This window comes from Epinephelus lanceolatus, chromosome 22 (assembly GCF_041903045.1).
Source record: "Epinephelus lanceolatus isolate andai-2023 chromosome 22, ASM4190304v1, whole genome shotgun sequence".
Lineage (NCBI taxonomy): Eukaryota > Metazoa > Chordata > Actinopteri > Perciformes > Serranidae > Epinephelus > Epinephelus lanceolatus.
Window position 1 is genome coordinate 11382508 of NC_135755.1, and position 23241 is coordinate 11405748.

At 41.4% G+C, this 23241-nt stretch overlaps 1 protein-coding gene across 5 annotated transcripts in view; it reads left to right on the forward strand.

The window, feature by feature from the left end:
- arap2 (ArfGAP with RhoGAP domain, ankyrin repeat and PH domain 2) overlaps positions 1-23241 on the forward strand; it is a 259679-nt gene that overhangs the window by 53127 nt on the left and 183311 nt on the right. For all 5 annotated transcript variants that reach the window (XM_033609726.2, XM_033609727.2, XM_033609724.2 and 2 more), the window contains exon 9: positions 14326-14519. In XM_033609726.2, coding sequence (XP_033465617.2) covers positions 14326-14519 — 194 coding nt within the window. The remainder of the gene's footprint in view (positions 1-14325; positions 14520-23241) is intronic.

Below are 23241 nucleotides of genomic sequence, written 5' to 3' on the forward strand. Positions count from 1 at the left end.
AAGTATTTCGGACTTAGAGAGCAGGAGACTTGTTTCTGTGCCGCAGAGCAACACGACTAACAAAGTCAACCACCTGAAAAAACACCACAAACTGCAGTATGCTGAATCTATGAAGGCCAAGAAGAAGAATGTCGCTATCGTCACCGTATCCATCCAGCTCCCAAAGACAGACTCAAATAATCAATGCAGATGAGTTCGATTTGGCTGAAGATGTGAGTCGAATAAGAACGTTTATGCAGCCGTATTCAAAATTATTTATTTATTTATTTAACCCAAATTTAACCAGGTAAGTCCTGCTGCGATCAACGATCTCTTTTACGAGAACAACCTTACCAAGACAGCAGCACAACAAAAAGTTACAGCCAAACAACAACGCAATAAAAAACATAAAAGATGCACAATACTTCAGATGCACATTTTTAACAAGATTCCCATTAATTTGTTTTTTTAAAAAATTATGACAGTGAATCTAGATTACCTTAAAGATGCAGCATTTTTGGGATTCCCGTAGTGCATTTTCTTGTCACCTATCAAATGACATCTTTTAGGGCTGCAGCTAATTCGTTGTCAAATAACCTGTTGATTAATGTCAAGTAATCTATTGTTTGTAGGGCCCAACCAATATGGATATTTTGGGGCTGATGCTGATTCCGATATTATGAAATAAAAAAATCCGATAACCGGTATATCGGCCGATTAAATTTTTACATTTTTCAGTTTAAAACCTCCCGAGATACCTGCTTTTGATGGCTTAAATATAGTTCAAACACTCGTTACAAAGATATAAATTGAAGGAAGAACATCTTACTATTTTCAAATACTTTTATCAGAAATTGTGTGGAACAAGCAGCATATGAACAATTTGAACACAAAATAAATCAAAAATATGATGTGCAAAAAGGCAGTAAACCTCTGGGAAATAAAATAATCATGTAAAGTCTATATGAATTAAGACATTCACATGTATGTTCGCAGTACCACAGTTATTATTATTATTGCCAATTTAACAGAGGTAGGTTATAGTGCAAAAAGTAACACAAGGACATAATTTCTAAGTAAAACACCATATTCCCTTCATTTTATTAGTGATGAAAATATAAGTGTTACCATCGGCGTCAAACGGCCAACTTTTGGCCGATTGCCGATTATTCTCTAATGGCTATAATCGGCCGATTAAATTGGCCGCCGATAAATCGGTTGGGCCCTGCTTGTTTGATCTGTAAATGTCAAGAAATGGTGGAAAATGTTTCCCAAAACCCAAGATGATGTCCTCAGATGACCTGTTTTGTCCACAACCCCAAAAATATTCAGTTTACTGTAATAGAGATTGAAAAAAACAGAAAATAATGACATTTAAGAAGCTGGAATAAGTTAATTTTTACTTTGTTTTTCTTTAAAAAAAAAACATCCCAAACTGATTATTATCAAATTTATTGGCGATAAATTCAACAGTTGACAACTAATCGATTAATGGTTGCAGCTCTGCGTGTATGCAAATAACAAAATATGACAAGTTAGACTGAACCACTCTGTAAAATATAGTTATATATGGCATATTTAGAGTGGACTAATGTAAACGTTGAATTCTGTGTTGTGCACGTTTGTTAGGATGAGAGAATTGGAATGATGGAAAACAAAGCAAATCTAGTTTCCTCTCTCTCCATCCTTTTTCTTTTTTCCTCATCCCTGTTGATGGAGACTGTGTGGGCGGCTTCTAAGATCTCTGTCGAGCGCTAAGTGGACCTGGCTCTCATCTCATCCACTTTCAATGAGGATTATCTGCCTCTCCGCTCGTCTCTCTCCATGTAAAGTGGAATAGTCTTTCAAATACATAGTTATACATATATCCCTTCACAAGCGATGAAGCTAGACGTGGCTGTTGGGTTGCACTGCACTCTCTTTCGTATGCACGGCGAGGTGAGGGCATGTTTGCACACTGAGCGGAAATAATTTTGGCAAGCGCGCTCGGAAGGTTCATGTGCGAGACTGTGCGCCCAAACAAACAAAAGCATATACTCAATCATATGCAAGACACAAGTCAGATGCACACATGCTAACACGCAGGCGTAGAGGCATGCCACTGTCTCCTCAGTCTCTCTCAAGTTTCTCTCAGTCCTCCTACCTCCTTCCCTCGCTCCAGCCCTCCCTCCCTCAGATTGACAGCTTGGGCAAAGAGCAGAGGGAGAGAGGAAGGCCCTGAATAAATGAACAGGCAAATAAGTGAGCGCAGGACAGGTAATGGAACTCAGAAAGCAAGGGTGGGAACGGAACAGTAAAGCCTAGTGATGTAAAGAGCGGTCAATAATTGAGCAGGTCATTCATTATTGATACAGGCTCTTTGTAAATTCATAAGAATCTGGTGGGGCAGCCAGACCAGAGCTGAGTTCGGGACCAGGCAGCAGATACAGTATTTGGGAGCTCAGGAGGGTAGTGTGTGTTGGAGTGGGATACTGAGAGAGGAGAAACTTTTCTTCAGATGTTAGAGGATGTGTTCGCATGCAAGGGCAAATGCTGCATTCACATGCTCCTCGGACCATCCCGTATCACGAGCTGGGAAGTCGTTCTTTTGGCTTTGGTGTGTCCATGAGCTTTTAAAGAGATACTTCACTGATTTTCAACCACCTTTGTATCATAACGATGTGAGTTATAAGTGAGTAAGTAAAAAAGGATGCAGTTGCAGAAAACACTGGCGAGCTGGCCAGATGCATGGAGGATCGAGATGACTGGAGACTCCAATGAAGGGCTCATCTGAGGACGACCAAATGATGATGATGATGACGATGATGTTGATGATGAGTAATATGTGTAAATGAACTGGGGAAACTTCTCTCCATCTTGCCAGTGTTGGTAAAAAATTTGCGTTTCATGTCATGTGGCAGATTTTCGCCGTCTCTCGGGCTGTTGTTGGAACTATAGATTGCACACAAAAGTAAAGAGGTGGATCAAAAGAGAGACCTGCCCCCTTCGCCCTTTAAAACTCAGACCAAACAGTAAAACTAGGCGCCGTTGATCAAATATAAACCAAGATTGTGTTCGATTTTTCGACTTAGATGTCTTCAGAAATACATTTTACTGCACTGTTTAGCTGTTATATGAGAATTTGTGAACAGGAAGTGGGCACTATACTGTTTCCTGTACTCAAAAAATGGAGGCTGAAAATGGAGGCTGAAAACACTGAGCCCAAACGGTAAAACTAGGCGGTGTTGATCAATAAACTGAGATTTTATTCGACTAAAATGTCCTTAGAAATAAATTTTACTGCACTGTTTAGCTGTTATATGAGAATTTGTGGACAGGAAGTGGGTGCCATACCTGCATTTTAAAAATGGAGGCTACAAAAACTGAGATCAAGCGGCAAAACTAAGCAGCGCTGATCAAATATAAACCAAGATTCTGTCACTGTATTGCCTGTTTTTAGACTAAAATGTCTTCAGAAATGAATTTTACTGCACTGTTTAGCTGTTATATGAGAATTTGTAAACAGGAAGTGGGCACCATACTTGTATTTTAGAAATGGAGACTGAAAATACTGAGATCAAACTGTAAAACTAAGCAGTGCTGATCAAAAATAAACCAAGAATCAGTTACTATATTGCCTATCTATTGACTAAAATGTCTTCAGAAATAAATTTTTGTGCACTGTTTAGCTGTTATATGAGAATTTGTAAACAGGAAGTGGGCACCATACCTGCATTCTAAAAATGGAAGTTGAAAATACTGAGATCAAGCAATAAAACTAAGCAGTGCTGGTCAAATATAAACCAGGATTTTGTTCGATTTTTTTTGACTAAAATGGCTTCAGAAATGAATTTTACTGCACTGTTTAGCTGTCATATGAGAATTCATGAACAGGAAGTGGGCACCATACCTGCATTTTAAAAATGGAGGCTACAAATACTGAGATCAAGCGGTAAAATTAAGCAGCACTGATCAAATATGAACCAAGATTCTGTCACTGTATTGCTTATTTTTGACTGAAATGTCTTCAGAAATAAATTATACTGCACTGTTTAGCTGTTATATGGGAATTTGTGGACAGGAAGTGAGCATCATACCTGCATTTTAAAAATGGAGGCTACAAATACTGAGATCAAACAGTAAAACTAAGCAGCGCTGATCAAATATAAACCAATATTCTGTTGCTGCGTTGCCTATTTATTTTAGCTCACCATTTAACTGTAACATGAGATTGTTTGCTACCAGCCTGCCGCCATTTTGTTTCTTGTTTCTGAACAGCCAAGGTGCATTATTTTGTTCATCATATTCCTGCATATAATGACATTCAAATAGGCAAGTCATGTATCAAATTGTTTGCCAACTTACTTAGTGGTGTTCACATGAATTTTCCCCAGGCAGGAGCTCATTTTTCCCATTACTTTTGACACACCATGAACGCAGCAGAAGACAGGCACATGTGCACAAAGGCTACAAAAGTCACAAGGTCAAACAGTCGAGATGCTAATTAAGGTCAGTTCAGGACAATGTGACGTTGACAGCAGCCACAAAATGACTGACACATCCCTGAAAATTCCCTCCTTCCTCTGACGCTCTGCAGGAGGAAAGTGATTTAAGGACACACCAGCAGGTCACACTGAGGGTAACGTGAGCACACAGTCAGCTCTGTCAAACAGGAAGGGAAGAAAAAAAGAGTAAAGCATCTCTTAACACACCTGCTCAATGAGAGGAATTAATTAGTAATACTTCTGATTAAGGTTTCGACAGGTACAAAAATATCACCCTGAACGACTCGTTGAAAACGACTTCATTACAGTCAGACCTGATCCAAGTTCAACCTGAAGATAACTGGACTGGATCCAAAATTCGATCAACCCAAACAGACCCAAACAGACAAATAACAGCAACACTAGAAGCCACATGTAAGCAAATCCCCCTCGGTTAAGATCGACCTGCGCTCAGCAGTTCACACCATAAAGTAAAGGGACACTGAGGTTTTGTTTCGTTATTCAGTGATCTGCTGATTGTTTTCTTTATAAGTCGTTTGGTCTATAAAATGCCAGGAAATACTGTAGTTAAGAAACGAATGCTATAATGTCCCAACGTCCAAGGTGAGGTCAAAATAGTCGGGAAGTAAAGTTTATTTAATATAGCACCTTTAGTAGAGAGAGGTCACAAAGTGCTTCACTGACATAAAATGATTTAAAAAAGAAGTTAATTTACCTTTACTCTGTGCAGTATATAAAGCTGCTGAAATAAAAGTCAGAAAGACTAACTGACATAAAAAGTGCAGTTTTAGAAATATGTCTCAAGGTATACAGTCTCTGAAGGTGTAGGATTCTACTTTTCTCTCAGTCCGGTGTTAAAAGAAAGTAAAGAAAAATCATGATAAATTGTTACCGTATATCAAAACTCAATACTTGTAAGAGTGCAACACTTACATATCAGTCATCACCTAAGTATTGCAATAGCATTGAATCGGAAGATAAGCATTGTCCCAACCCAGTCGTCGAAATCCGGCACTTTGTCAGTGACGTCCGGTGTCAGATGCTGACAAAAAAGCCGTCCTTTACAGTTGGCATGATGCGCGGCCGGTTGCTGCTATTGTTTAACAGCGTCTGGCGGCGTCAGGGGGAAACATCGATAATGACAGTTTATGTGGTGGAAGTGTGAGTAGGGTGGTGGGAGGGGTGGTGAATGGGTCCAGCAACCACCGTCTTTCATCTGGGAGGCTGATGTTCACTTCCCTTAAGATTGTAAAGCCAAAACCTGTTCTTTTTTCCTAAACCAAACCACGTATTTGTTGTTAAAGGAAAAATTATGTCAATTGGCGGTGTTGTGCCAACGTAGTGGGTTTACCTTGAAAGAAACTGTATGCAAATGGTACGTTTCCTGTGAAAACAGAAGTGTATTTTGAAAGAAGACAATGCATGTAACAGGCAGAACTTGACACAGCGTCCGAGAACGTCAACAACCAACGCACCCAGGGTACCTTGCACGTCGTATCTGGACACGGAAAGTCCATGACCAAATGTTGATGTGTGAGGAGGTCGGAGTGAGAATTGTCCTCACCCTCATCAAAGGGTCAGGGGTGCCATGATGATCCTAGCCTGGTAAGACCATCCTGGTGGCATGAGCTCAACATTCTGTTTCACTCTATGTATCAGTTTGGATATTGCGGTCTAACCCTAAACCCTTGGCTCCAACCACTTTCAGTGGACGGGACTACATGCCTTGACAGACAAACTCCTTTAGCCAGTCAGCATAACAAAACACTGAGAGACATCTTCTTCAGCGCCAGTGAAGCCACTTCACCAAGCTTTTGCCAAATCCGGAAGAAAAGCGGAAAAAAATGTCTTGTCCTTTGAGAAATTCTGCGAGTGAATACTCTTGTTGTTGTTTAATTGTTGTTATTGACTCTATTTCTGCAATAACTTCACTTAGTGCTGTGTGTACTCCACTGACATTAGAGTTAGCTCTTGTTTGATTGGCTGCTTACGTTATCCGCTAAGGTGCAGAGCCCTGATTTGATTTTAATTTCTGGATACAAGGCAATGTTGAGCTCATATCATCAGGAAGGTCTCACCAGGTTACAGTGATCCATTAGTATTAAACAAACTTGCAGTTCTACGCTTGTCACTAATGTATCATGACACCTAATGTTTGGCTCTAAATACTGTCGGATTAATAACCTTTTCTTAATATATTTCCATGGTTGCAGGAGGTGCTTTATAGTAGAAAAGTGGTTGCCATCACCACAGGCATCTGCTGCTGACAGTCTAGACAAAAAGACTGAATTGTACTCAGAAACCAGACAAGTAATTGAAGCAAACAGTTGTACTTGATTTTTGGCTTGTCTTTTTTAATGTCCTAAGTATCTCTAATGTTGTGTTCACACTGGGCACAAATTAAACAATTTGTGTGAGTGAATTACATGTAAAATCAATGTAAAGATGCAATTAAACATGAACTGCCGCCGGGCGGTGCAATGGATGCGATGGACGCGACATTAATGACACGAAATTTGCAAATTAAGGGGCACAAATGAAGCAAATGGGAGGATTTCGCATCATGTCTTGTGACTGTTGAAAAATCTGAACTTCAGCGACCAATTAGCGCCGTGATAGCCAATCAGCATTGAGATACTCCAGGGATGTATGATGCCAAGGATGGCGGTGGACGTTCATTCATCGATTCCATGATTTCACGTGCATATGACGCGAGTTATTTGCATGTATGAAGCGAGTCAACAAAATATTCAAGTGTTCAAACTGCCGCGACTAACGCAACGCAAAAGTTCACAATGTGTTTGGTATGAACAAAACATAAAGATGACCTCAGCCTTCACTGTTGGAGAAGCACCAATTGACCAACTAGTGACCGGAATTTATTGATTTTCAGCTTGATTGGCTATGACCGGTGACCAGCCAGTCAGTCTAAGATATAGCTGATACTCCGCAGGCCAAATTAAAGGCAAGCATGCATGATTGTTGCTTAAATTGAATTCTTTATTGCAGAAAAGTTAGAAATATGTTTTCGTTTGCTGTCAGTTCTAATTCTAAAAAAAGAAAATTGAAATTGGCCGGTCAGACTTCTACAAAAATCAGATTTGGACAAGGAAATCTTAGTCAGGGCCTCTCTAATCCCTATTTGGGTCTTAATACTGTGTGTGTGTGCATCGTGTTTTCTACAGGATGTGTAACTGATTTCCACCTTGGTGCATACACAGTTTACTCAATCAAGATCATGCTGTGGTGGCAGCTATGATTAATGCTGACTGAAAAGGATACAAGGTGTGGAGCATGGCAGGAAGCAGGGGCAGGATGTCGTTATTCAGGCACTCTAAGATAGAAACAGGTGATCAGCTATCATTAAAGGAAGTGTGGCAGAATATGACTCATATTAAGTGCTTCGACTACAAGCTAAATATGTGTAAACTCATATTAGTCATCAAGGAAATGAGGTGTCCGATGAATCTTTCTTTGTCCATTAGTCCGGTACACTGAGTTCTTTGTTGGATCACTGTTTCACTGTGAGGTGCTTTCAGCAAGACACCGAGTCCCCACCAGCTCCAGGCCTTTTTGTTCAATAGATGAGCTGTGGGAAGAAAGTGAAAAGACACATTTTTCCAATGTGGAGATCAATAAAGTATCACAAAAACAATTATTCTCTCTATTCTTAAATTGGCATGCTTCAACAGTATAATTTGTTAACCTCCTACAAACATTTCCTTGTGCTTCCGTAGCCTACATACCTAATAGTACAATTGATTTTGGCAACATGATTTGTGTGTCTGCGGTTTTTCCACTTCTGGCGAAGAACTGGCTCATAATAAGCATCGTAATGGATGATGAAATTAAACAGCAAAAGAAGACCTCTCTCTTTTACTCTGAATATTAAAAAAAATAATAATACAATAGAACCATTTGGAAATACAGACATCAAGTAGGGATGTCACAAGAACTGATACCAAATCGATGCCAGAATTCTGAAAGCCCGACAATAGTCATTGTTCTCCAGCACAAAATAGTGACCTAAGTGACCGTCATGATGTTGAGAGAACACTGGACAATAAATTCCCACCTCAATTCCAAAAAAGTTGGCACACTGTGTAAATAAAAACAGGATGCAGTGATTTGTAAATTCGTCTTGAACTACATATGATTGACAACAGGACAAAGACGAGATATTTAATGTTTAAGTTTTCCATCCATCCATCCATCCATCCATCCATGGGCAAGAGCCCCTCCAATAATCGCCACCTTAATATGGTGGAGGGGTTTGCATGACCCCGTGATCCTGGTAGCTTTGTTGTCCAGGGCTAATAGCCCCTGGTAGAGTCTCCCAAGGCAAAGTGTTCCCAGGGGAGGGGCCTGACTAAGAGTGGTTCAAGAAGACTATGACGAAACGGCACATTTGAGGAAAGAGTTCCTTGCCCAGTATGGGACACCAGGGCCCCCCTTTGGTGCCAGACCTGGAGGGGGGTAGTTCACAAGCAAGAGTCTGGTGCTTGGGCCATCAGTCTGAATTAATAACATGGAGTTGCTCCTCTGTGGGCCCACCACCTGCAGGGACTGGCATCGGGGCCGGGTGCATTGTGTGCCGGACGGCAGGCAGGGACGTGGGCGTGCCGACCCCTGGTGTCTCAGTCTAGCCCTTGTCTTTTAACAGCACTTAATAAGTATTTGAAAACTGAGGACACTAATTTTGGAAGTTTTGAAAGTGAAATTACCCGTTCTTGCTTTGTATACAACTTCAGTTGCTCAACAGTCTAGGGTCTCCGTTGCTACATTTGTGCCTCATAATGCGCCGCACATTTTGAGTGGTAGATAGGTCTGGACTGCAGGCAGGCCAGGCTAGTACCTGCACTTTATTACTATGGAACCACGCTGTTGTAACGTGCACAAGGTGTCTTGACATTGTCTTGCTGGAATAAGCAGGGACGTCCCTGAAAAAGACGTCTAAATGGCAGCATATGTTGCTCCGAAACCTGTATGTACCTTTCAGCGTTCATGGTGCCTTCACAGATGTGCAATTTACCCATACCATCACAGATGCTGGCTTTGGACTTTGCGCTGGTTACAATCTGGATGTTCCTGGAGGACACAACATCCATTATTTCCAAAAGCAGTTTTAAACATGGACTCATCAGACCACAGCACACTTTTCCACTTTGTGTCAGTCCATCTTATGCTACATTTGTAGATGTGGTGATGAACTGTGTTTACTGACATTGGTTTTCCTCAGTGTTCCTGAGCCCATGTAGTGATATCATTTGTGCAGTTATGTCAGTTTTTAAGGCAGTGTCGCCTGAGGTGTCTAAGGTCACAAGCACTCTGGCTTTCAAATTGCCCCTTACATACATAATTTTTAGATGATGTTTTGGATTGCATATGGATCTCTAAATTCCTAAATAGTTCTCAACCTGCTGGACTGTTTTACCACAGGTTTTTCACAAAGTGACCATCCTTGCTTGTAAACAACTGAGCCTTTAGGGGCCGTACACATGCCATGTCTTTAACCGCCTTGCAAGGTCAGGCTCCGGGTGCTACTCTTGTGCCTTTTCTGTGCCATCTTTCAAGAGCGTGGCGGCAGGTTGTGTCTGAGGTTACTAAACAACCTTTAGAAGCACTATATCATAGGTTATTTACCTGAAATCCTGAGTGCAGAGCTGATCTTCTTTCAGGCGCTGTTTGTGTGTAGGCCTATCGTTCGTGGGGCGGATGTAAAGCTCTGGGTAGCCCTGCACTAACATGATCAACTTCTTCATATTAAGCACAGACTGATATATATGGATGAAGGGAAAGATGTCTGTTGGGTGTGATTGGTTGTCCCAAGTTTTTGGAACATGTTGCGTGTACGAGTTTGACCATTTAGTATCTTGTCTCTGTGCTGTGTTCAATTGAATAAAGGTTAAAAAAAAATAAAAAAATTGTAAATCATTGCCTTCTGTTTGTATTTAACCCAGCATCCCAAATTTTTTGGAGTCGGGGTTGTACAATGACAACAGCCACGAAGAGAAACATGTTGATATACCTCAAAGTGTCATAAACCCACACAGACTTTGCTTTTGAGGTGGATCATCAGGGATAGCAAAATCTAGATTGTATCTAAATGTTTTTACTAAAGGAGTGTAATGTTTAAGTACATTCTGATCAGGTTTTGTGAATCGTGGAATTTCACTTCCATCTCCTTCTAAAGTTCTTGCATCGTGACTTGCCTAACATCAAGTCCTCTGCTGAGAGAACATTCATGAGATCCTCCATCGTGTTGTTTGCTTAAATTCATGGGTATCCAAAAATACATTTTCCTGAAGAGGGGGTCTGTGACGCCTCCGTCTGACCACACAAGTGCTCACTGTTGTTCTGAGAGCATCTCTTTGTCACTTTGTGTATTTCAGAAACGTGTCTGTCATTCTGTCAAAGTGTTTTTTGTTTTTGGATGATGAGTTGAGAGCCGCACAGGTTTGAATTTACTTTCTAAAAACTTTAGGAAAAAAGGGTGCCTTGTTGCATTTCCCTCAAATTTGCAGCTTTTTAGTTTTCATACCAGTTTAGAGATTTTTCTGATTTCCCTTTCCCCTTGTTTTTCTGTCTGGTATTGAACAGTTACCACAGTGGGTTCTGCTTTGGACCTGTGATGTGCGAGCGTGTGTGCTTGTGTGTTTACAATCCTTTGGTATCTCTTGTGTTTCCACTTTGCTGGCTTTGATAGCACAGTGTCTCGGGCGGTAGGGGAATGGGCTTTACAGCGCCGGCTTCATGTCTTCTTTTATGTCCGTTTGAAACGTTGCAGAGGAAGATATCTGAGAGGCCTTTTGAGTGTACATCGTTTGAATGTAAACCCTGGACAGAACACGATGCACTGTGCTACAGTTGAGCCATTTAGCTTTGAGGTAATCCAGGGTGATTTACACTAAGTTAAACATTCATTGTCTTGTTCAAGGACAAATCATTTGCGAAGACCGAACATGTGAAGTGCCAGTTACAGGACCCTCCCACAAACAGAGATTGTCTGTATATCTTAGCAACCATAACAAGTAGCTCTGGATTTCTGCCTATGCATGAGGCTATAGTAACAAGACTGTGTATCAAAGCAGTCTGGATGGTGAAGTCTTTTTTTAACCTTTCTAAAGCAAAAAATACAAAGGAACAAGATGTAAGGAAGGGATGAAACAGTGTGTTAGTCTGCCTTGATGTGAGCTGCAATTGTTAACATGACACGCTAACTAGCTCACAGTTTACAGCAGCAACTAGGGACGCACTGATGTGAACTTCTGGGCCGATCACTTGTGCCAGGGAAACAAAGGAAACTTTATTGTATATAAAAAAAGAAACAGTCATAAAGTCTTCATTACGCAATGTTTAAATGAGCATGAATTTAGTTGTACAAATAACCTTAACTAAAACTTTTTCACATGTAAAACATCTTTTAAGGAGATGCAAAAGCATTTTTACCATATATGACACGATATATGATATTTGACGCTAATGTTAATTAGCTCTCTTCCTGCCGACTTCAAGACAGATTTGTTGTTCACAATGTAGCACTATCAGCGTGCATCCCTTACGCCTCAGTAGTGCATTTGCTGTGTCCTTTCTTTCCGAAGGTGTTCCAGGGAAGGTCTCCGTTTGTCCCAACCACATTTTGTGTTGTTCCAGGGACATATGCACGTGAAATGCTAAATCGATAAATGAACTGCCGGTACGTCCTCGGCATCATGTGTTGCCAGAGGATCTCAATGCTGATTGGCCCTCGCGGCGCCAATTGGTCGCTGAATTCCATATTTTTTTTAACTTTAATGAATAAGCATATGATGCGAAATCGCGCTACTTGCTTCGGTCGCACTGCTTAATTTGTGTAATTTGCTTATTATATATTATCACTGGCATTGCGTCCATCGCACCACCCGGCAACAATTCATGTCTAATTGCATCTTTACATTGACTTCACATGTAATTTACTTGTGCAAATTGTTTCATTCGCACCCCGTGTAAACACAGCATTAGTGTGGAGCCCTGCTTTTTAGCCTGTGCAGAATTGACAATGAAAAACATTGGTCATTGCCATTGGTTAATGTCATCTTATTTGCCGATAGGGCAATGGCAGTCAACAAGAATATCAGTCGATACCATTGTTAAGCCAATAAACAGGTGTGTCCCTTGTAACCTTAGAATACTTCTGAGACCACGGGTTAGCATATCATTGAACTACTGATAGTTGTTTGTGGAGTTGCAGGGTACTTAACGAAATGTCTGGCTCACAACTGTCAGATCCGCTTTGTAGCCTCGTATTCCTTCACCATGTAGAAGCCAGTTTGGGATGCTGTAGGAGTTTAGGATAATATTAGCAGGTTTGTCATGAACTTTATTGGATTCGAGGTTTACACTCAGGCAACTGTTAAATTTTCCAGACACGTCGGTTAGGTTTCATCCGAAGTTTTCAGCCTTTTTATCGTACTTTTATGAATGCAAACAGACGTTTTGCCTGGCACACATCTTTAGTCTCAGCCTGTAAGCATAGTATCATGCGTCAACGTGACCTCATCGCTACTTGTCCTATTTTGCCGCTTGGGCACATGCGCCAAGCATTAGGGTTAGGGTTGGAGGTTAGATTTAGGCAACTTAACTGCTCAGTTATGGACAGAAAAAGATTGCGAATGTCACCAAAAACCATTTGGCTTTGAATTCCACAAATACTGTGAACAATTATGTAGTTTGTTGGTCTCGAATGCTCGTCTCTTGGGTCGGAGTCTTGTGTCACCCACCCTTAGCGGACTTTCACGATCTTTAAAAGTGTCCTTTGTTGCTCTGAGTGTATGATAATGACACGGATGGGTTTACATTGAAGTTTTTGTTGAAAGCCCTGCGTGTCTCACAGATACATCAATTGCATATTTAAAAAAACCCTTTCAGATTACTAATTTAAAGTCAGCTGGGTATGTGGCCACTGTTTACAGCCAATTCTTGTAGCTAATGTTAGCTTAATTAGCTAGCTAGCTACAGACAATAAAATCTGCCAACGCGACATTTGTCATTTCAGCCTGCACAGTTGTTAGTCGATGGCTTTTGTCTACATCTATCTGAATTCAAGGATCCGTTATCTTATTCTGAGTGGCAAATCTGTCACCATTATCATCGTAAACTGTGCATGTGCTGTGTGAGATTGTGAAACTTGAGGTGTGGTAGCATCTGTAGCTAATGGGGGCTGCGCGTAGCCACCAGACATTTTCCTCACATCAAATCAAAGTCGTACTCCATCACAACCGAGCTAAACAGCCACTTAAAGACTACACCTTTCTGTGACTTTGCTCCGTCGTTTTCCAGGTTGAGACAAATTAGTGGATTCACAGAACTGTAGCAGAGTCTCATTAGAAGCTATATTCTTTAATTATATATTTTAATTAGGTGGTGTGTTTGACTCAAATTACCCTGGCCACATCTTGCTCGAGGCTTGCAAATCTCAGAGTAGCAGCTATCTATATCTCGAGTGCTAGACTTTGCACTTTTCAGCTTTGCAGGATATTCTTTTTTCCAGGGGCTAATTTAATTTAAAGTTAATTTTCACCAATCGTAGCTCATCCCATGTTTCAGTTACTTTTCTTTTAGACTCTGTATCAGTATGCAGAGGAGGTTTAGCAGCCAACAAGGCAGTGTAGCTCACTGAAGGGATGTAAAAATGATGACTTACATGTAACACTATGATTCAAAGACTTTAAGATGCCCTGATCTCTCTTTGTCTAGTTCTCTTTCTGGCCTTTTTTGATTTCTTTCTCTCTTGCTTTCACTCTCTTTCACACACACACACTTGTATCCACATGCACCTCTCTGTTTCTCGGTTTCAGTCTCTCACTCATGCACATGTCCACAGGGGAGCGCCAGGAGTGGATGGAAACTCTTCAGACGGCCACGCGCCCCCCCGCCTGCGGCTCCCAGAAGCACTCCGACAGCCTCTCCCACCCCTCCTCCACAAACAAGCGAGGCTTGTTGGAGCTCCGCGGTTACAAAGGCAGAGTGCTGGTGTCCCTGGCGGGGAGTAAAGTCAGGCTCTGCAAAACAGAACAGGTACTTCCAACACCGCCGGGACTTCCTCTCTACAGGATGACAGTTTCCTGTTTGAAAAAGGGGAAGATGATAATCACAGCCTATTTGAAGCAGATAAGGCAGAGATGGAGATGTTCATGAAAGATACGGGGAGCTTCATGAATGTGTAATTTGAAAAGTAAATATATATGTGTGAAAATGCCTCAGGGTTCAGGGTCCTGAGATATATTGTGCTCTATTCTTGGTTTGTATGAGCACATGTTAGTACATAGGACACACTAAATGTAGCCAAGTTATTTATGAGGCTTTGTTGACCAGACACGCCAGCACAACTACGACTAGCAACCTTTAAAAGTGGGCTAAAATAAAAGTATAGTGGATATATAGTCAGTGAAAACAAACCAGCTTGGTACAGTGGAAGAAGAAGAAGGTGCTGCTTCGCTTTGATGGCTGGTCCGACAGGTGCTCAAACACGCCTAGTTTATGGATTGATTGTAAATGAAACACTCAAAGGCTTTTAGTTTTAAACGAGGACTTAGGTTTTCTGGTCCAGACCTAATATACATGTGAAAATGAGGAATGGTACACTTTACATCAGCCGCCCAACCTGTTCACATCCCGACTTGTCACATATCACTGCTTGGGCGTCTACAAATTACAGACTAGGAAACTTGTTGTGTTTGTTATTGACGTTCCAGTACGTCCATTTTATGTCCTTTCAAAATACACATCCCCTTTTCACAGGAAATGTACAGTTTCTGCTCATGAGATGCATAGCGTCTTTTTTAAGATGAACTTAATACGTCGGTAAAACAACTCATATTTTTGTTTATTTCCTTGCGCAACAAAAACCCACGGTTAAGTGCCAAAAAAAAAAAAAATCATGGTTTGACTCTACATTCATACGGTAATCAAACACTGGGCTCCTGGGTGAAAATCCAGGGTTTGTTTGACCCATCCACCACCACTCCCTTCCCGTCCACCTTAAAGGGACTTTCTGGCTTCTATGTTATATAGTTAATGGCAGTGTTTCAAACTGAGGCAGTCCTAAGGTGTATCATATTGTTACGAAAAGTGGTGTCCGGCCGCGTCTGAATTGGTGTCTGCCAAAATCACTGACAAAGCGATAGTATCTGACGACTTCAGAACTTTCCATGACTTGAGAACGGGCTGTGCTGCCACGTATTGTTTTCTTACGTTTGGAGCTGGACCATTATTTAGAGAGCTATTGAAATATATATACCGTTTTGTTATTCATTGCGTGCATCAGAGTGCAGAGCGCACTCTAGGCCCAGACGGAGCAGGAGAATGTCAGGTGTAGTTAAAGTGAAACTAAAGTGTTCATTGCTCTGGGTCTAAAAGTTTGTTTTCACTTGCCTCTGCATCAGCTGCTCCTCTCATCCATCATTCTGATCAGCTCTGATCGGATTGACTGATCAGTTATCTACCTGGCGACAACACAGAATGAGACAAAGGGACACACACACACCAGGAGCAGCCTCAAAATCACCCTTGTCAAACCCACCAGACCCCATTGAAATAAACAGTAATTTAAGCATATATAGACTCAGTATATTTTCACAATTAACTGGGTGAATTAAGGGTTTGTTTCAACCAAACCAGAATTGATGATTGTTGGAACAGTGGAAAGATGAACCAAGAGTGTTTGTGTGAGTTTTAATTTATTTCTGTTGACTCTGAATGAAGTGTGTTTTACGATGATAAAATAAATGGAGTCTGGTGGGTTTGGTGATAGTAATTTCAGGGCTGTTTTTGGTTAAACAAAAAGGATCTTACTCTGTAGGGATCCCTTCCGTGATGTCAGACACTCAGAATAACAATCTGAGCATGTCGGTGGCAAACACAGACACTTTTGGTGGATGGAAACTGACGGGGCACAATTTCCCAGCCTGTTTGCTGCTGTCAGCTGCAGTGGTCTCGTTCAGTACTGGACTGATTTAAATTGTTGTCTCCATTAGTTACTTAGACACAAAAAACTTAGGAAAATGGGGTTTAGGTTGAAAAATACCATAGTTGCCCTTTAATAAAACAAAAGTCAAACCGGCCAACTTGTAATAAAATTCGGGGCCGTTGATACTCTTGAGGGTTTGGGGCCCTGGGGCAGTTGTGGTTAGTAATTCAACCCTGCTCCTCTCATCGACTTTAAAAGTAGTGCACTCCAGGCAAGTCAGCCAGCAGCACTATAAGTGTCAGCGGCTGCCCCAGCCCTTTTTGCTCTCAGTGCCAAGTCGCTCTTTGTTCAGCCAGATTTTTTTTTTGTGCTCTGAAGAGGCACTTCAAGCATCATTGTTGCCCAAATATCACACAGTGACCCCAAGTGATCCTCTGATGTGCTAAGTGCCCTTTTGGTTTACCCGTTCACCCTCTTGCTGGCCTAAATATTTCCCTTAATTGGCCCAAGTGCCCTGCTGCTGCTATCCTTACTGCTCTTTTGTGACCTATACGGAAAATATGAACCCTAAAGGCAGATTTAAAGTCATTAATAGTTGGCTGTACTCAGAGCTAGCGCAAGTGGCTTACGTCGTTGTGAGCATTTATACTTGTATGGTGATGTGGCTGTGTCTGTTTCGGAGGCAAATGTACTTCCTCAAGTTCTTCCATCTCATGAATTTGCTCCCATCTGGCAGAGAAGAGTCATAAAAAGTACATATTTACAGACTTTCTCAGTTAATCTCTCCTCAGTTTGGTCCATGTTCAATAGGGCTGGGTATCTGTGTTCTTTACTGTTAATGTATCGACCAAAATAGCTCAGGACCAAGTGGTATCCAAATGTGTCCAGTCAAACGTTACCTGAATTTGATCTTGTTTGCACCAGGGGTCAGATCCCAAACCTGTCCGACCTCTCCACCACATCAGCAAACTTTCTGTTGCTGCCTTCTCCAGAGCTGCTCACTGAGTCATTAAAATGGTTCCAACAAACTCACACTGACACAGAAGTGGCTCAACTGCCGTTAAACTCGTTAATAACCATTAGGTAACGTTAGCTGGGTGATTGTAGCAGTCCTTCATGGGTGTCGAACGAAGTACTCTATTGGTATCTGTATCATTTTAATGGTACTGGTACTGGTAACTTTTTTAGGAAGAATTTTTGGGCAGCTTTTTTACCTTGATTGGAAAGAACAGCTGAAAAAGAAAGGGAAGAAAGACAAAGGGGGCCGCATGCAACAAAAGGTAGCTGGTTGGAATTGAATTTGTTCCGCTTGGAAAGACTTGGCGTACATGGGGCCAGCGTTCAAAAGAGACATGAAAAGAAAGACGTTGGACTCTTACATCAGACAGACATTGGAATGAAAATTGGGTTGACGATATTTAAGATATCAAAGGATGGTAGAATTTCATGTTGTGTGGACGTGAACATTATGTAGTTTTGCAGACGTTGGGTTTTGTTCTTTATATCTTGTGACTTATTCTACGCCAAGCTGATGGTAGCATGTGACGTCTGGAAGACGTTGGATTTTGGTGACTTAACAACACAACTTAAAACCAACAAAATACAAATGCCATCTGTTGTCACTGTTCTGCATCCATTGATGTTGGCATTGGACATTGTCCTGACATTGAATTTTGGTCACCTCATGTCACAACCCAAATTCAACCAAATATCAACGTCTAACAATGTTGCTGTCCAGCTGGGCTGCGCCTCAGATAGTCAGTGCACCCTGCTGCCGGCTAACGCCACACAAATATCTGAAAACTTTAATGCCCACCAGAGCTGAAACTCTTTTGGTAACTACACTGTCTTCCTTCTGGCACCATGTTTAGACCAGTTCTGTTTTTGAATTGTCAAAATTCAAACACAAGAGGTGGAGATATTGTGACTTTTGGTTCCTGGTATGAGTCGATTCTAAAAACCCTGAGTCTTTTTCTTAAATCATTCGGCATGCTGCTAAAACATTAGTGTGCTTATTTATAGGACTTTGTATTTGTTTCAGAGATCATTTTGGAGCCTCTTGCTGACACATGACCAAAGAGCCTAAAAAGTCAGCAGTCCTTTACTTAGCTGTGTACTTAGAATACACTTCAACAAACTAATACTGTCTTTTGATAACTCACATCTCCTCTTAACAGCAGAATAAAGTAGAGATCAGTTTTCACTTTCACACGTAGTTTCTCTTGAGTCTTTCTTATTTGATGTGAGTCCAATTAAGCCCCTGATAGTCCCTGCTCACGTACAGAGACTCCGTTCTCCGCCTACTCCTGTCCCGGCAGCGAGATATCCTATCTGAGATTGAAAGATATCTCACACGCAGTGATACTATTTCTTAAAGTGCCTCACACATATTTGTGTGCATATTTGATACACGCATCCAGCTCATCTCCTTCCCTCTTTGGCTCTCATTTCATTTCGCTCTATCTTTTTAGTTTTCTTGTTTGCCTTTCATTATTTTCTTCATTAGCGTGAACAAACATCTTTGTTAGAATTCTCTTTTGGGTATCACTCCATGTCAGCACATTTCCACTTCCTTGATCTGAGACAGCGGGAGAAATGCAGGGAAAGAGGGAATCAGAGAGAGAGGACAAATTAATTGTATTATTTCAGCTTACGAGCTAAATCCCCGGCATAAATGCGGCAGCGGCAGTGCGTTTTTGCAGAGAGAGGAAAAGGAGGCGGGGAATGGAAGAGGAGAGAATAAGAGACAGAAACAAAGAGACAGAAGTAGAAAGATGAAGTGAAAAGGGTGGAGGTGCACGAGTGAGAAACGAGCGTCGGCGGTTTGTAAGGAAAAAGGAGAGAGTGATGGAGAGTGAGAGCGCGGGGAGGGAGGTAGACCGTTGCCCTGTTCAAGTTCAGTGGAGTGGAGTATTTAATCTAACATGATGAACGAGCTATTGGAAACATCATCCTCCCAACTCCTCCTTCACCACCCCTACCCCATTTCTCATGGGCTGTAAGCCCTGTGATGAAGCTGTGTTTAAGGTCATTTTAACACCAAGGTAAAGAAAGTCAGATGAAGCGCAAAGTGTGTCACACACACACGTTTACTCTGAGAATGATCTGGGATGCATGTGCTGGCGATAGCCATGGCCACAGGTATTATGTTTTTGGGTTGTCTATCCGTCCATCTGTTCCGTTCATGTTAGCACGATATCTCAAGGAGGCAAAAATGTCCACAGGGACTCAAACTTGATCTAATTTGATTTTGGTGGTCAAAGGTCAAACGTCAAAAGTCACCATGAGCTTGCATCTGTTTCATTCTCGTGAACATAGTATCTCAAAAATGCCTTGAGGGACTTTTTCAAATTTGGCACAAATGTCCACTGTTCCTCAAGAAAAACTAATTATATTTTGATGGTAGGAGTCAAAGGTCAAGGTCACTGTGACCTTGTTCGTGTCATTCTCATGAAAGTGATATCTCAAGAATGCCTTGAGGGATTTTTGCCTGTCTCGTTTTTTTTTAATGCTTTATCTCAAGAACATCTTGAGGGGATTTCTTCAAATTTGGCACAAATGTTCACTTGGACTCAACAATGAACTGAAACTTTGGCAGTCAATGGTGGAAGGTCAAGGTCACTGTGACCTTGTGTGAGTTATTCTTATGAATGTGATATCTCAAGAATGCCTTGTTTTTTTTTCTTCGAATTTGGCACAAACGCCCACTTAGACTCAAGAATGAACTGATTTGTTTTTGGTAGTTGAAGGTCAAAGGCCAAGTTCAAGGTAACTGTGACCTTGTCTATGTCATTCTTGTGAACGTGATATCTCAAGAATGCCTTGAGGGATTTTTTTTTCAAATTTCCACTTTGACTCAAAGATGAACTGATTCGTGTTTGGTAGTTAAAGGTCAAAGGTCAAGGTCACTGTGACCTCAAATAACATGTTTCTGGCCATTAATCAGGAATTACTTAACTAATTATGACAAAATTTCTCACAAATGTCTATTAGGATAAAATAATGACATTAAATGATGACATTTTATATCCCAAAGGTCAAAGGTCAGCTTCACCGTGACATCATAATGTTCTGCATAAACACTTTTCTGGCCATTATTCAACGTAATAACGCAGGAATAGAAGGAGAGACATTTGGTCAGGTACTGAATTGATGACACTAATAATTTTGGGTGTCCGCATTGAAAATGTGCTGATTATATAAATCCTCTGTGCTGCCCGGGGGAAGATGTTTGTGAAGCATCCATGTTTTTGCGACTTGAGAGGTTTGTGTTAGCATACGACCTCGAGGCGTTAAATGTAGTTGTTTTTGCTCCCTTTTTTCACAGGTTTAAGTTTAATATCTAAGACTTTTTTTCATGCATTCAGTAGATGTATTTCTCTCAATCTTTGGTCGCAGTTTTGTTCTGTCAGTTTGCACTTTTACTTTTCTATAATAATCCATCCACCTGACAGGTGTGGCATATTAAGATGCTGATGAAACAGCTTCATTACTACACAGTTATACCTGGGGATGGTCACAATTAAAGGCCACTCTAAAATGTGCAGTTTGATCACACATCATGATGCCACAGATGCCACAACCTTTGAGGAAGCATGCCATTAGTATGCTGCCTGCAGGAATGCCCACCAGAGCTGTTGCCTATGAACTGAATGTTCGTTTCACTATCTAAGCTGTCTCCAATGACATAAACGTGAATTTGGCAGTACATCCAACCAGCCTCACAACCGCAGACCACATGTACACCAGCTCAGGACCTCCACATCCATCCTTTCTTGATAAGCTACACTTGTCAGGTGGAGGGGTTATCTAGGAAAAGGAGAAATGCTCACTAACATGGATTTTAACAAATCTGTGACTAAAATATGAGAGAAATTTATCTATTCAGTACAAAAAAAGTCCTAAACCTTTAACTTCAACCTGTATGAAATAGGAGCAAAACCAAAAGTTTTGCATTTAAATTTTTGTTCAGTATAATTCTTGTTTCTTGTACTGGCGTTGGTTAAACACAGCTTTTTGTCTAAAACAAAATATGCTTCCTTTTCCCTCCCTTTCATTCCTACTTAATAAAAGTTACACATGCAGTGGAGCCTTCTCTGGTGGGGAAAGGTATTCTGAGTATACAATAACAGCGAGACTGAGGATTTAATTAATCTCTGCTTTAATTAAATCTCTTTCTCATTTGCTCTTCTCAAGATCTTCTTTGTAACAATTAACATCATCCCAAGACTGCAAGGCCGTTTTGTAGAATTTGTGACACTGGAGTGAGTCTCGTTTCACCGAGGCACTTCCTCTTGTAATGAGTTCTGTTTCTTTTGGCATACCTGATACATCTAAAAGATAATCAGCATATTTGAAATGCACTCTACACTACTGTGTGTGCGGGTTGGTGCGATGTTTCTGTTTAACTATGAATAGAAGTGCAATTTTTACTTCTGCTTGTGCTCTACTTTACATGCGCTGTCCACACTCAGGGACTCAGGGCCCTTAAGGAGCGTTCCCACTAAGGGTGTGAGGGTTTTGGGCTGTCCCACTGTCATATTTCTAAGGGTATGTGAGCTCTCTGGCAAACTCTTTGAACCCTTTATGTACACTATCTGTGAGCCCACAATTCTGCAAACATTGCCTGATGGAATAACCCAGAACTTGTAGCGTTGTGACGTTAAAACACCGGGTTACCTGGTGGGCCTGGAAAGGAAGAGTGACAGAGCTACAGAGTTTGAGAGTCTGTTGCTGAGTGGACTGTTGGCTCCACACACACCTCCGTCACCGTTAGATTCAATTTGGTCTCACTCAGAGGTTGCAAAAACCAGAACTTGGGCATTGGGCACAAGTCATACATTGCAAAAAAGGGCATCCTTTCATGTTGGCATGATGCACGGGGAAACGCAGCCAAACAACAATGTAAGTTTAGGGGGCGTAAGTCCGAGTAGAATGGGCGGGAGGGTTCCAACAACCACTGATTTTCACCCAAGAGGCTAGAGTTTGCTTCTTGTATGATTGTAAAGCCAAACCTTGTTATTTTTTCCTAAAACCAACCATGTGCGTTTGTTGGCTTAACGTAACCACGTGCGTTTGCTGTTGGTTGAGTTGGTCGAGTCAGGAGACAAGAATGTGGTCCTAACCCCGTCTCACTCCAAAGTCATCGAAACATAGAACTTTGTCTGTGACTTCTGGCATCAGACACCTTCAAGAAAGTCATTCTTTCAAGTTGGCATGATACGCAGGCAGTTGCTGTTATTATTTACCGGCGTTAGACAGCGTCAAGGGAAACGTGGTGGGACGATAATGAAAGTTAAGGCAGCAGAAGTCCTAGTAGGGCAGGCGGGAAAGGTTGTGGATGGGTCTGAAAACCACTGACTTTCACCCAGGAGGCTGGTATTTGTGTCCTGTAAGATTTTAAAACCAAAACCCGTTTTTTCCTAAACCCAACTACATGCGTTAGTGGTTGAAGGAATAAAAACATCAAACTGTGGTGTTGTACCGACGTTGTAGGTTTATTTTGAAAGAGACTGTATGTAAACTGTACATTTCCTGTGAATGAACAGAAATGTATCTTGAAAACAGACAATGCATGTAACAGGTAGAAGCTGACATGTGTCCCAGAAATAACAACCAAAGCACCCATGGTACCTTGCACGTCGTATCTTGACATGGAAAGTCCATGACCAAACGTTGATATGTGATGATGTCTGAGTGAGAGTGTGTTGTTAGATCAGGAGAACGAGGGAGAGATGAAAGATTTGCCCACAGATATCCAAACACACATCTCTTCCGATCTCTCTCCATATTGCTCAATCAGCTACTACAACCCCCAAACAGTGATGTGCG